This window comes from Nipponia nippon, unplaced genomic scaffold (genome assembly GCF_047370975.1).
Source record: "Nipponia nippon isolate SJK-2023a ecotype South Korea unplaced genomic scaffold, ASM4737097v1 scaffold_11, whole genome shotgun sequence".
NCBI classification, from domain to species: Eukaryota; Metazoa; Chordata; class Aves; order Pelecaniformes; family Threskiornithidae; genus Nipponia; species Nipponia nippon.
This window is the reverse complement of record NW_028262302.1, coordinates 8,821,108-8,834,189: the sequence shown is the minus strand read 5'-3', so window position 1 is coordinate 8,834,189 and position 13,082 is coordinate 8,821,108. Positions and strand designations below refer to the sequence as shown.

General features: G+C 34.2%; 1 protein-coding gene across 5 annotated transcripts in view; it reads left to right on the top strand.

The window, feature by feature from the left end:
• Positions 1-13,082, top strand: part of CEP128 (centrosomal protein 128) — a 137,160-nt gene that overhangs the window by 115,392 nt on the left and 8,686 nt on the right. For 4 of the 5 annotated variants that reach the window (XM_087747440.1, XM_087747436.1, XM_087747438.1 and 1 more), the window contains 4 exons: positions 1,644-1,721; positions 3,728-3,841; positions 7,525-7,633; positions 12,433-12,573. In XM_087747440.1, the coding sequence (XP_087603566.1) occupies positions 1,644-1,721; positions 3,728-3,841; positions 7,525-7,633; positions 12,433-12,539 (408 nt within the window). In that variant the 3' untranslated portion in view covers positions 12,540-12,573. Of the gene's footprint in view, positions 1-1,643; positions 1,722-3,727; positions 3,842-7,524; positions 7,634-12,432; positions 12,574-13,082 lie in introns of those variants that run through there. The other variant, XM_087747441.1, reaches the window with a different exon arrangement.

The window sequence follows — 13,082 nt, the reverse complement described above, 5'->3', positions numbered from 1 at the left end:
TTGGTATGCAACATATAATATCCATTCTATTTGCAGTGATTAAGATTATTAATAAAATATTAATACAACAATACTGATATTGCTATCTAAGCTGCCTGCTCACATGAGTGTTCATTTCATTGCTATTTCTCCCATTTCAGTTTTTTAATAAGTTTCTATGTGATTGATTTTTAACTAAAGAAATATACTTATGAGCTCTGCTTTTAAAGAATCACATTCTTCTCTAAGGAATTAGCTTACGTGGATATACGCTTTTTTATAGCAATGAAGCCTGTAGACAATTCCTTCAGTGTTAATCACTGGTAAAGTATTTTTATTGTTTGCTAATACTACTGATGTTTCATGGATTGTTATACCCAGCATAGTACACTATTACAGTCTTGACTCATTGGGTTGCTTTTGAAGATTGTCAGGGAGCTTTATGTGATACAAAACACAGCTTTTTTGGAGTAGACTGCACTTGTGCTGAGAGGTTCCCACTGATTTTTCTTATCCTGGTGTGATTGAAAGTTTTAGTGTCTTCAGGTCTTAAGTGTGGGATTTAAATGGGATGTTTTTCATGTTGGTCAGATTGAGACTTTCCAAGACTAGCAACAAAGCTTTTGTAGTTAAGGGCAAGTTAACTCAGTTTGGACAGACTTTACAGCATAACGATATTTGATTTCAGGATTGATGAATTTTATTTGTTGTATAGATTTTTGCTTTAAAATGCCAGGGCAGTAATATGGTTAATGAAGCCCATTATTGGTAGATTGCATACCAGGTTAACAGAACCTTATCCAAAAAAAGTGTGGTTTATACAATTGTGGAGGAAATACCAGCGGTTGTTCAGAAAGTACAAACAGTATTGTTTTTACTTGCTCTTCAGCAAATAATAGAAGGGCAGCCTTTGAGAAGCCAGATGCCTCTGGAGCTTATGGGGCATGACTGCTCTTCATGCATGACCAACCGACCTCACCTGTGCGCAAAACCCAAAACATGATATTCATTTTCTTCAGTTCTTCGCATCTTGATATAGACTAGATTTTTTGTGTCATGGGTGTGGATGTGAAATCTTGTTGTTAAGTCCAACCCTAACTCTCCCTAGAGTGGTAATTCATCTTTCAGCAGTACATACCGTATGTCTAAACCAAAAATATGAAATTTGATTGTTCTATATTTAGCTAAGTGCTAACTGCACATATTTGTATTTGGAAAAAAAAAAAGAAGGATGTTTCTACATTTCTACTATGTGTTTAACTACAAAGATATAAACATTGTGAGTATATATTTTTGTTAAATGCATTTTATTCCCTGAAGTGCAATAAAAGAAACTTCCATTCTGAAGGCTACATGAACTCCAAAATTGTAAATAAGTATTTTTCTGTTCAATAAACTGGTAACTATCCATGGAGATTCAAATTAAGGAAACTGTGCTGTATGTTTTATTTTGTCCTTTTTCCTTAACTGATTTTAAACCGATTAACTGTTTAATCAGTAAACTGATTAACTGTTTACTGTTGACCTGTTTAATTTACAGGCACATACATACCTTTAAACCTGTTTCCATAGATGTAATGGGTTTTTGATGTTTGAGATCAGTGTTGAGAGGCTGAAAACATTGATTAATTTTTTTATGTTTTATCTTGTGTTCTGTTCTTTAGAGTACTCGAGTAGCATTAGACCATCTGGAGTCTGTTCCTGAGAAACTGAGCCTGTTAGAAGATTTCAAAGATATTGGAGTGAGAAAGATTTCATTTGACTCTTTCAGTAGTTCTAAAATATTTTGTTTAATTAATGTCCTCTCCATATGTATAGATAAATTAGTTAATAAGATATTTAAAATTACATATGTACATATTATATAGACAAAAACACACAGAAATTTATTTTCATGTTTATACATGTTTTTTTGAGGTTATATATAAATTTAGTCCTAATTAGTAACACTGCTGAGGTGCTCCATAATGTAAGTAGACATTGATAACTGGTCATAATAGGTCAAGTCCTAATAACTGGTTCAGAATATTTGTATTGAGTGGTGAATTCTGATATTACTTGTTAAAAAATGAAATTTTGTAATGAAATAAATGATTACAGTTATTTCACTATTTAAACTAATGAGCAAAAATAGGTGAGCTTTACAGCTTTTTTTGCTTGCTTGTTTGTTTGTTTGTTTTGACATAATGCCAATAATTGTCACTTATTTTCCCAGTATCACTATCAAATCAAGGTGTGTTTTTTTGGCCACAGTGGGACATATTGACAGTAGTGGTGGAGTACTGTCAAGAGTTATAAGCCTCAAATTAGATCTTCAGTGGCTAAGTGGCCAAACCACTGTATTATTATTACTTTCCATACATGAAATTGGTGGTTTACTAAAAAAGAATTTGGAACCTCATTGCACAATATAAATTTTAAATCAGTATTAAATCACAGTTCAGCAAATGCATAATGATTTGCATTTTATTTGCTATGTAGAATTTCTCATCCTGAGGTGGTCATGAACATTTCAAAACATACTTGTTTGGAACATTGTTTATTCTAAGTGTTGCATGAGGTCATGTGTTAATAATTCTACACTATTTTATTGCTGTCATCATCAACAGAGTTAGGACCACAAATGCTGATTGAAATGTTTGGGTTGTTTTAAGAAAAATATTGGTGAGATGTATAGTTTTAATTTCACATTCCGGGTATCCTCAGAAGAGCTTTTTGGTCTGACAAAGGTTGACATTTGTCTTATGTTTCCAATGGTTCCTCACTGCAAAGGAAAAAAATTCTGCTCTCAGCTAGGCAAAGCAGAGGCTTGAATGCTGGGTTTCTACAATCTCCTTCACACTTGCACTCTCTAGCTTAACATTACTATGAAATGACATTGTCATTTTCTGTTTTGCTGTAGTTATCACTTAGACAGCATTCATGAGATTGGAACCCAAATTCTTTGGTTTACCTTGACCTCTGTCCTGCCCGTGATGCTTAGTTCTTTAAAGACTGTTTTCTTAATATGAGACCCTACCAACAGCTGTGTATTGTTTAATAACTAATTTATTATTCAAGAGAGTTAAGCTTTATACCTTAGCTGTGAGAATGGTGTCAGTTTGGAGTTTCATTAATTCTTCTATTTAAAAAAATATATTGGATTTTTTTGTACAATAACATATTTTACTCTCAAGTGGTATGCATGAATGAAGTATTTCAAAGCCATTCATTGCTTTCCACTACTAGTAAGTTTTTCCCTCAATATTTTCACAGGCAGGTAGAAGGAAAGAGAAAGTAAATCTTTGATGATGCCTCAGAAGCTGTCTGGTAGTTGTACTCATTCAGGTGAATCATTAGCTTGTTCAGTGAGAAGCGTTACGTTTTCTTCTTTGAAAATACTGTTTAGTCCTTAGAACACTTTTTCTTCAAGCGCCTGTTTCTACAGTATTGGAATTAATTTTTCACCATTACAGAATTTCTTTGTTAGAAGGTATGATATTACTGAATTTTGGAAAGAGTTACAAGAAATCATTCACCAGTTAAGGATGAGGCTGTTCATATTTTAACCTATTTTCGTTTTAACATTAGTTTTCTGCACAGAACATTATGCTTTCATACGGGCCCTGTATTTCAACCTCTGAAGTTAGTAATTCATTCTTGCTGTATTGAAAATATTTGTTGATACCTGTGTTTACAATAGCCAATCAACGTTTAGTAGCTGCTTTTCACATTATGAAATCAATTAGATCTTTCAATGCATTTCTAGGAGTCCCATTGCCGAAGGGAGATGATTGAGGAAAGGTATACGAAGTATAAAGAAATAGTGAGTTCTCTACAACAACAGCTGGAAGACTCAAAACAAAGAGTCCAACAATTCAAGGTATGTTTGGGTACTCCACTTTTCTTTCCCAATTACTTTCAATCAGCAGTGTAAGCTTATTTGGTATATATTAACTCCTAGTACAAACATAGACTAAAATCACATGTGAATGTTGCTGTTTTATGTAGCTGCCATGGCTGATGTAAAATTTGATGTCAGAAGTGTTGTCTTCATTGTAAAGTGCCATGGATACTTTCCAAAAATCTTTAAAATTTCACAGAAAACTGTCTTACTGTGTCTTACTACTCTGAAGTGTTTACCTGCTTTGTCAAATTGCTGTCTACAGCAGTTTCTGATTGGTTTGTTCAATTTTCCCTTGTCCTTTCATGTAAAAGATAAATATAGAAACTTGTTTCCTCCATTAAAAGGAGGATTAATTTGTAGATTGTCTATAGTGATTTTTCAGTAGTTGATCTGTGCGTTCTTTACAAAAGGTACTGTATGATGTCTATTCCATACATAAACGAAATCCAGGCAAACAGAAGGGAAAGTGATTTCCTAAAGGTCCCTCAGTGGACTGATAGCAGGGCTAAGCATAATTTCCTAACTCCCTGCAATACAAATGCAGCGCTCTTGTTTAGAAACGTTGCCTGTAATGAGTTCACCTTTCCAATTGTTAACACACTTTCTTTGTCTTCATATTAGCTTGTTCATTGTCATATCACTTCTCACTGCCTGTCATTGTGACAGCAGCTTACTTTGAGAGAACTACCATTTCTTATGGATGTGGTTGAAATAAGTGATCAGAACTGAAGAATCATGCTAGTATTTCTGCTACTTACCACAATCAAATCAAGATTCTTTGGCAATGAATTTTACCAGTGTCTTTAAGCAGTTGAGCTCAAAATCTAGGATCACACACCGTGTATCAAAAAACTTCAAGCTCTTTGTGTTGCTCGCCTCCTCCATAGTGGTCTTCCTTCTGTAAAATGAGGGCATACTTACCAGTAGGTCTTTTAAAAAGTGGAAAAGGTAAAATAAATACAGAGTATTTTAGCTTAGTAAGTTGGTGTTATAAGAAGAAGGTATTAAGCTACTTGAAAAAGCCAACTTGCCCTTCTGTAAGAAAGAATTGAAAGGAAGAAACAGGATAGATTCACTTTCAGTCTGTTGCTAATGATAATCTTCAGTTTCTTGAATTTCTCTTTCTGTCACACAAGACTTACTAATTCAGTAGCCACTGAAATTTGGAAAACATTGAAAAGCTAAGTGGAATGTAATCAGCTGATGGTAGAATATAATATTGCACTAAGCTGACTGAACTTACTGAGCTCGCATGATTTGAACTCTATATTCAGAATCCCGTATAAAGCTGATTCCAAAACAATCTTTCCTCTTTCTTTAGCTAACAGAGAGCATTTAATGGCTTCCATTTAGTCAGGCCTAATTGGGTTTTTGCGTGACATACAGTACTCTCTGCTGTCACGGCTGTTACAAATAGAACAGAATGTTCAAAAACAAGTAACAGACGGGTGCTAATCTGATTTCAGTGATCAGGCTAGCTTAGTCTAAAAACACCCCTTTGTAATGCTTGCCTTTCTTACCCTCTCTTGGAACTAACGCAAATGCATTGTTGGTTTTTTTTTTATTTATTTTACTATTTGTCAGTTAGGAGTCTCTAAAATTGATTGGTGGAAGAGTGTAGGCTTGAGGACATCAAAGTTCATTCTTTCTGATAGTTTTGATTCATGCTCTGTATACAACATAGTTCTTCTGCTATACAAAGTAGATATTTGGTAGGCGATAAGAAAAAGTGTGTTTTAAAAAAGGGAGTTCTTGTAAAATTTTTACATTGACCATTTTATATAAAACTACTTGTGGAACTAATTTTTCTGCTCTGTTACGATCTTCTTTCTAGCCTTTCTTGTAATAGACTTCTTTCAACTTGCTTGCCAACATTAATCTCAGACAGGCATTATCTAATCCTGTGTCCTAGCCTCTTTTCATTTTAAGGAGCAAAAATGAAACCAAAGTTGAATGTTCCACTAAAAGCAGTTTTTTCCCTTCTTTTCTTATGATTTCATTTGTCCCCACTCAGTCTTCCTGCTCCTCTGTAGTCTTGTCAGATGGCTGTAAAATACCTGTTGCTTAGAAGCCCAGGAAAATCATAATTGCTATTTGTATATGTTAAAATGTAAGATTTCGGTAACAAAGGAGGCCAGAGGCTGGCATATCATCATCAAGTACAACAATTGTGATTTTTCAACTAAGGAAGGGCTGAGTGATAGTAGATAAAGAAGAAATTGGGGAAAAGAAGGTAAATGTAACGTATAAAAATAAAATAAATAATAGAGAATACCAACTGAAGCAAAATCAAAACAGAAAGCTAGAGGAAAATTAAAGATAAATGTTATGATGGATAGATGGATGGTGGACAGTTTCCCTGCCATGAACAACTGACCATCTAGTCAAACACAGCATACAGATGTGACTGTAAATGAAGCACATGAGAAAAGGCACATTCTGTATGTTAAAATTTCTGCAAAGAGAAAGCCATTTTGTACTGCAGATGCTGGTAGAAGCACCTTGCTTCTTTAAAAGCTCTGTTCTAAGATAGCATTTCTGGAAGCAGAATGAAAAGACAAAAACTTTTTTTATTCTTTAAAAGTTGTTATTGTGCTATGTACACTTTAGGTATTAAGTCTCTCATCAGCACATAAGGGGATTAATATATATAATTCCCATTAGTCTTAATAGGAGTAAATCCCCCTTCAGTGATGGGAAAAAAGCTCATTGTATCTCTAAATTAATGTTGAATTTTATTTTGTTTTCTGTTTAGTTTTCAAATCTTAGTATCAGCACGAATGATAAATTGCAAGACGTTTTAACAAAATTCCCTTAGGCTGTTTATGATAAGAATTCAGTAGTAGAACTGAGTGTTTTATGAACTGATGCATTTGTGCATTACTATCTCTTCTCATTTCAAGAAACTGAGTAATTTGGATTCCAAGCCAAGCTTTTAATCTTATTTTGGAAGGTATTGCAACTGGGGACTATTTGCTGCAGTGCTAATAAAGATTTACAGAAATTTTTGTTTAAATGGCCTTTTTAAAATTATCTTCTTTATTTAGCTTATAGACCAAATGACTTTACTCACCAAAAAGCTATGCTGTATGGGTCTAGCCATAAATAGTAACATTGTACTTCAGACTTTATTTAATGGTTTAACAAAAAAATGGAAAAGCAACTTCAGGTATTTTGATATGAGAAATCAATGAAGTTTGAGTTTCCTCGGTGGCAGGGAAAATGGATTTAATTTTTATTACCACTTGTGCAACTTCAGAGAATTAATGTGGAGCATTCATTGATGAGGAATTCGTCATTCACTGATGTCTGCCCTGCCGCTATGCTTTGTCTTGAACTGTGGGTGTGATGTAAACAGGAAAGAGAGCCTTTTTACAACTTATTGTAGTGACAAAAACTTGCAGTGCTCCCAATGCTTTTCTCAAGGTAAAGCCTTTTTTTTGCAGAGATTTTGTAGTGATGAAATGGGCATGAAATTCATAAGCAAATTAATTTGAACCTAACTGCAATACTGAGAATTCTGAGAATTCAAATCAGTATTTTCCAGCATGTGTGAAATCACAGCATATACCTGTATGTGTGCTACTGTATGCTTTTTGTTAAAGTTTACAGCTGCTTGATATTAACAGATAAAAATTATTTTTATTTGGCTGCCATAGGATGTGAAAATGGATGCTGAAATTTCTGATATAGAAGTGGCTGCTCCCTCTTCTAGTTGGCGAACTCGAAACAGCTTTTTGTCCAGCTCACTGCTCTCAGATTCAGGTTGTAAGTATTGTTTCACAGAAAAAAATCTACAGGTAATGTATTTTCCTCCTTTAAAGCTGTTTTACTTGAGAGAATAAGACACTCTACTTTTCTGCAAAAAAATGCTAGAACCATCTTAAGAGTCCTCCTGTGGTTTAGATTTAGATACTGGATGGATGCCTTTGTCTAGGAAGAACTTCATTGCATCCCACTGATAGTTGTTTGGTTCTTTTAACTGGAACATACAATATATTCTGTTTGTCATCGAAACCTACGCCAAAAAAAAAGGACTGCACTTGGATTTTGAATCTGCATGAAGAGATTCAGGGACCAGAGAGATATACTCAGCCAAGGATTCTTTCCCAGATCTTTCATTTGTTCCAGTTGGTCTCGTACTTGTGTAGCAGTTTAACAGTGAAAGTTGAATTCACAAATTCTGCATCTACCTCAATAGTTGTTTTTAACTTTTCCTTCTATCCCCTAGTGCATATACAACTTGTGGTCATGCAAGGTCACAGGATCTCTGATACAGCTAGGAACTGCTCAGTAAAAGGACATATTAGATCTTTATCTGGTATGGGTGCACCTTTGCATGAGTGTCAAAACTAACTTTAAAAGTTTTTTAAGTTTTCTGTTGAGCATATCAGCACATGGATATCAGAATACTTTTCTTCAGAAGGATATCATCTTCCATTTCTTTTCAATATAGCCAGTTTGTATACTGGGAACCTATTCAGTAAGCTGCACTCTATGTAATGGAAAGTCCTATTTCGGGCTTCATTGCACTTTAAACCTTTGCATCTTAGAATGAGTGCTGCAGTACATTACTGCTCACCAGTAAGTCCTGAGTTGATCTGATGAGGTTAAAGATAATTGGTTTCTTTTCCTTTCAGAATCTGTGGGTTGTGATTAGTCTCTTTTTGCAGAGCATACCGAATACCAATAGTGGGAATAAAGCATAAGAGCAAATGCCTCCATCTCATCTGTACTTCAGGAACAGTTTCACCTGACTCAGAGTTGTTTTTCCATTTTCCCTAACCTCATCCCTGTCAAAGTCTTGCAAGTCAAAGTACAGCTCAGCCTAGTTGGAGTATAGAAAAAAAATAACCCATACCTTGTAGGCATGTTCGACTAGATGACCTCCAGCGTTCCCTTCCAACATCAACAACCCTGTGATTCCGCTGCAAAAACTTGCTGAAATTTAAAGATGCAGCATAAATGTTCCTAAAATATTATAATATCTTTATACTACTTAACGTGAATGGAACTTGCTAGGACTTTGTTACTTTAGTACTTTTTAATCAATTTTAGGCAGTTGTCACAGAAACAGGATCCATGTGTTCTGAATACCAATCTGATGAACCTGTTCTGGGTATTTATTCTCTGATTCAACTGATTTTTACCAGCACTAAACTGGAGGTAAAAAAATAAGTGATGAATGAAAGACAGTAGTGATTCAACGTTGATCATTATGAAATATCAGCAAAGCCTTCAGCATTTGAGGAAGGCTACTTTTGAAACCATGTTCAGGCATGGCTGAGGGACATATTTTTTTTCTTGCTTAAAACGTTTAGGAAAGTGTTTTCCACATATTAAATTAAGCTAATCTTCATATTTCATATTTTCCAAATCCCAGAATGGTGCTGAGAATGTTTTTAGTTTTGTTCTTTTACCTGGATGGCAAAGAGCTATTTTTAAAAATAACAATTTTTTTAAAAAAAAAGCAAAAAAATAAGAAAACAGTGAATGTTTAGAGTTTTAGTTTCTTACTTGTATTCTATAAAAATCTATTAGTCAAATTTTCTGAGGCTAAAATAGAGAAGTAGGCATTTTTCCTATCCCTGATTTGATTTGCCTTTGATGGAATGAAGGTGATGTTCTTAATTTCTCACTTTGCTGATTCTTTTCTCCTAAGAGTTAGTGCTATTATATGTTCTTTGTGCTTAGTAAGTAGGTATGAGAGCAAGTCTGGTGCCCGTTGAAGATGCCTGATGTCATTTTAGATGTCCTGGAGTATGCTTCTATCTGTCTTTCCAAGAAGGCATAGGTTTCCCATAGGTCCCATCACATTTTTCATAGCCCTTTGTGGATGTCTGTGGTAGCTTATGGCTCTAAGGTATGTGTATGACTCCACAGACTTTGGTTAGTGACAGAATGTTTTACCTTTATGCTGAACCTGATCTCCACCAGTCCAATGTGTATTTTGAAGTTGTCGCTGTAGTTCTCAAGGACAGTGAAAATTCTGCAGTGGTATTAACATTAAGGAACTTTTCTTTTAACTGTCAGTTAGTGGCAAATGATAAAGTCAGCTACCTCAGTCATGTTAGTCATATAAACGCCATGAACTTTTAATTTCAGTAATGATATTAATTAGTTATAATTTGAGACTTTGACAACGAAGTATAATTTGAGGTCTTTTGCTCCCAAACCTCCTGTAGCTTTTAATAAATCTACCTATAAATATCATCACCTATCTTCTGTGATTAATTTATCTCCTTATTTCTTCAGAAACAGAAGAATGGACTTTTTTTTTCATTTGCTTTTTGGAGCAGTTAGCAAGCCTTTGTGATTTAATGTTTCCCCACTCTATCTCTCCTAAATTCATGCAACCTTACAGATTATAGAGTCAATAAGTAGTACTAGAAGCTCCCCTCCTAATGTGGGTCTCTTATGACTTGTAGAAAGCACCAGGGAGGAGAGCAGACACGTTTGATATAATTTAATTTATCTGTGAGGGGGATCCTGGGATTTAAGTTTAAAATTGGTTGAAGAAAGAGGGACAAAAGTATGAAAAAATAAATAAAGGAACAACAATCTGCTTCCAGGTATATATTTAGTAAAAAGTTGCCAGTGCAGTAGGCAGTTGAAAGGAAAAGTAATTAACATTAAAATTCTGGTTTATGTCTGGTCTTCATGTTTCTGGTATAATTTCTACAATTATAACAGCTTTTCCATAACAAACTATTTTAAAGATGCTGTGGGAATGAGCTTTTATTTCTATACCCATTTTCTTAGAAAGGAAGAAGTTTAACTGAGGAAATAATTTATACAAGGAAGCATTCATTAGACATGGTTTGCAGTCTGTATTATTATCAGACCAAAACAGTTGGTCTAAAAAGTCACTACTAGTTGTTATCTAAAGAGTAATCCTCAGAAATTGTTTTTCATGGCCACTGTATTTTTCTTAAATTTTGTATTACAAAGGTCCCTAGAGTTACACATGCTTTGCATTAGCTTTGTGAATTGGGTCCTGCCTTCCTCTTTGTACGGTTCATCACTTCGAGGTTTTAACCTGGATGGTTTCCCAGAAGCCATACGGCTTTCAGGCTTTCTATTGTTGTTGGCAATTTATGTTCCAGGGCTTCATAAGCTGTGACTTTACTGAGAAGAAAATGGCCACCAGTTTTCCCAACTTCTGTAGCTGGGATCACAGTCTTCTCTGACCATTTGGCTCTGGTGATACGCAACACTCTTGTGTCCACATGGTATATAGTAGGAATGATATCATGGTTGAATGAAAACAAGTTGTCCTGAATGTTAATTTTATTGTCATAACAATTAACTCCTTCAATGTATGCAGATGTCTCTCTATCCCTCTATGTATACTTTTTCATAAATTCTTAAGACTATTTGCATTGACATTTATAAATAAGTAACTTAATTAAAAGTAAAAAGACATTGTAACATCATGATGCTGTGGGACACCATTCTAGAACAAAACCTTCTAAGGCTGCTCAAGGATAAGAACATGGAATGATTGGAAACTTGACATGATCACTTTGAAAAATGCAAATTGATTTAGTTTAGCAATGAATTTTTTTTATGATTTTTCACTTTACTTTGAATACTGACCACAAGAGGTACCGCTGAAATGGTGTACAGTAGCATAGTTTTGGCCCAATACTAAAAACTTTATGCTGAAAAATGGCAAGTCACTGTTTTACTAATATCCTAAACACAGTGATTTCATTCTCCTTCTGAAAGTGAAAACATCTCAGTCCTCCTAATCAAACCATGAAGACTTGCTCCCTATTAAATAACTTTTGGTTATGTACTGCTACAATTTTACTGGGCTATTAAAAAATTGCACTCTGGGTATTTATTACAAACAATCAGGAAGGACCACTTTTCTTACATGTTTATGATATAAGGAAGGCCATTAGAGGAAGGGTATGTTGTATAAGCTGATATCCACTTTCTTCCCCTTAATTTCTGCCTTTTGTTAAATAATTGATAGATGTGTGGATATTTGGATTTTTTTCCTCCAGCACTTTATCACAAGATGTTCTGTCAATTCATATTGTCTAGATTTTGCGGCAATATAATGTATTTGGAAATAAGCGTTATATACGCACCCTGCTGTGAAGGTATATACACAATGTGGCATGCTATGAACACCTGTTCAGTGTCACATGTTGACTTTAGTCCATGCTATTGGTAAAGATATTCCTTCAGGAATTTTCTGAGTGGTTTGTTTTGTCTTATTTCAACAAAAATGCTGGAAAATTAAATGGAAAATAAATGTTAATGAAATTACCAAATTTTTAAAAATGCAGTTTACATTTCTTCGGTATAAGAAAGCTCTTGGCCATACCTGTATTATATAGTATTAAAATCTGTTTCTCTAGAAAAATAAGTCCGTTTCTCACTTCATAGCTTTATGAATTTTGAATATTTATTACTACCATATTACTTGTTGTGTAAGTTATAATATGGTATAATGAAATATGTGTTTCATATAAACATTGATCGTCAGTCAGCAAAAGGTATGTGTGTCTCTGAAGATGTTTAATTGCCTTTTTTTTCTGACTTATTTCTAGCACTTATGAAAAGAATGGTTCCTTTTGATACAAGTACCACCAAGGAAGATTCCATTATTGTTGCTGTCAGTGAAATGAAGCTGCAGGCAGAAAGAGGGAAGCAGTAGAACATTTTACAAAAACACACCAGCTTTCTCTGTGGTAAATTCCATTCCACTCTTTTTTGGTTTTGAACAGTAGTAATTCCATCTGCTATAGGAGTGATGCACCCTTAATGATTCAGCTATTGCCAAACACTTAAATGAAAGAGCACTAAGAGTGAGTCTAATGAACTCTTGTGATAATTTATGTAACTTGTACACCAAAGGTTTTCTGGGATTATGCTATTCTCTTGTATTTGTTTCCGCAGTCCTCCTAAACTAAATTTATTGTATTCCTGAAATATTATGAAATGAAAGACCTGTGACATTAATCTTTTCTATGAGCTTATTTCCCCCTGTACAGGAATTGTTCTGACTTTTTTTTTTTAATAACATTTAATAACATTATTAATAACGAAAAAATATTCATAAATTACCTTTGTCCTAATATTTATTATGAGAGTCATTATACAGTGTTGTGCAGACCCATTTATGATTTTAGGTTCTTCAGTTTGCAACAATCATTTATGAAGGAAGTGATAAATATTAAACAAATCCAAATTTCCTCAA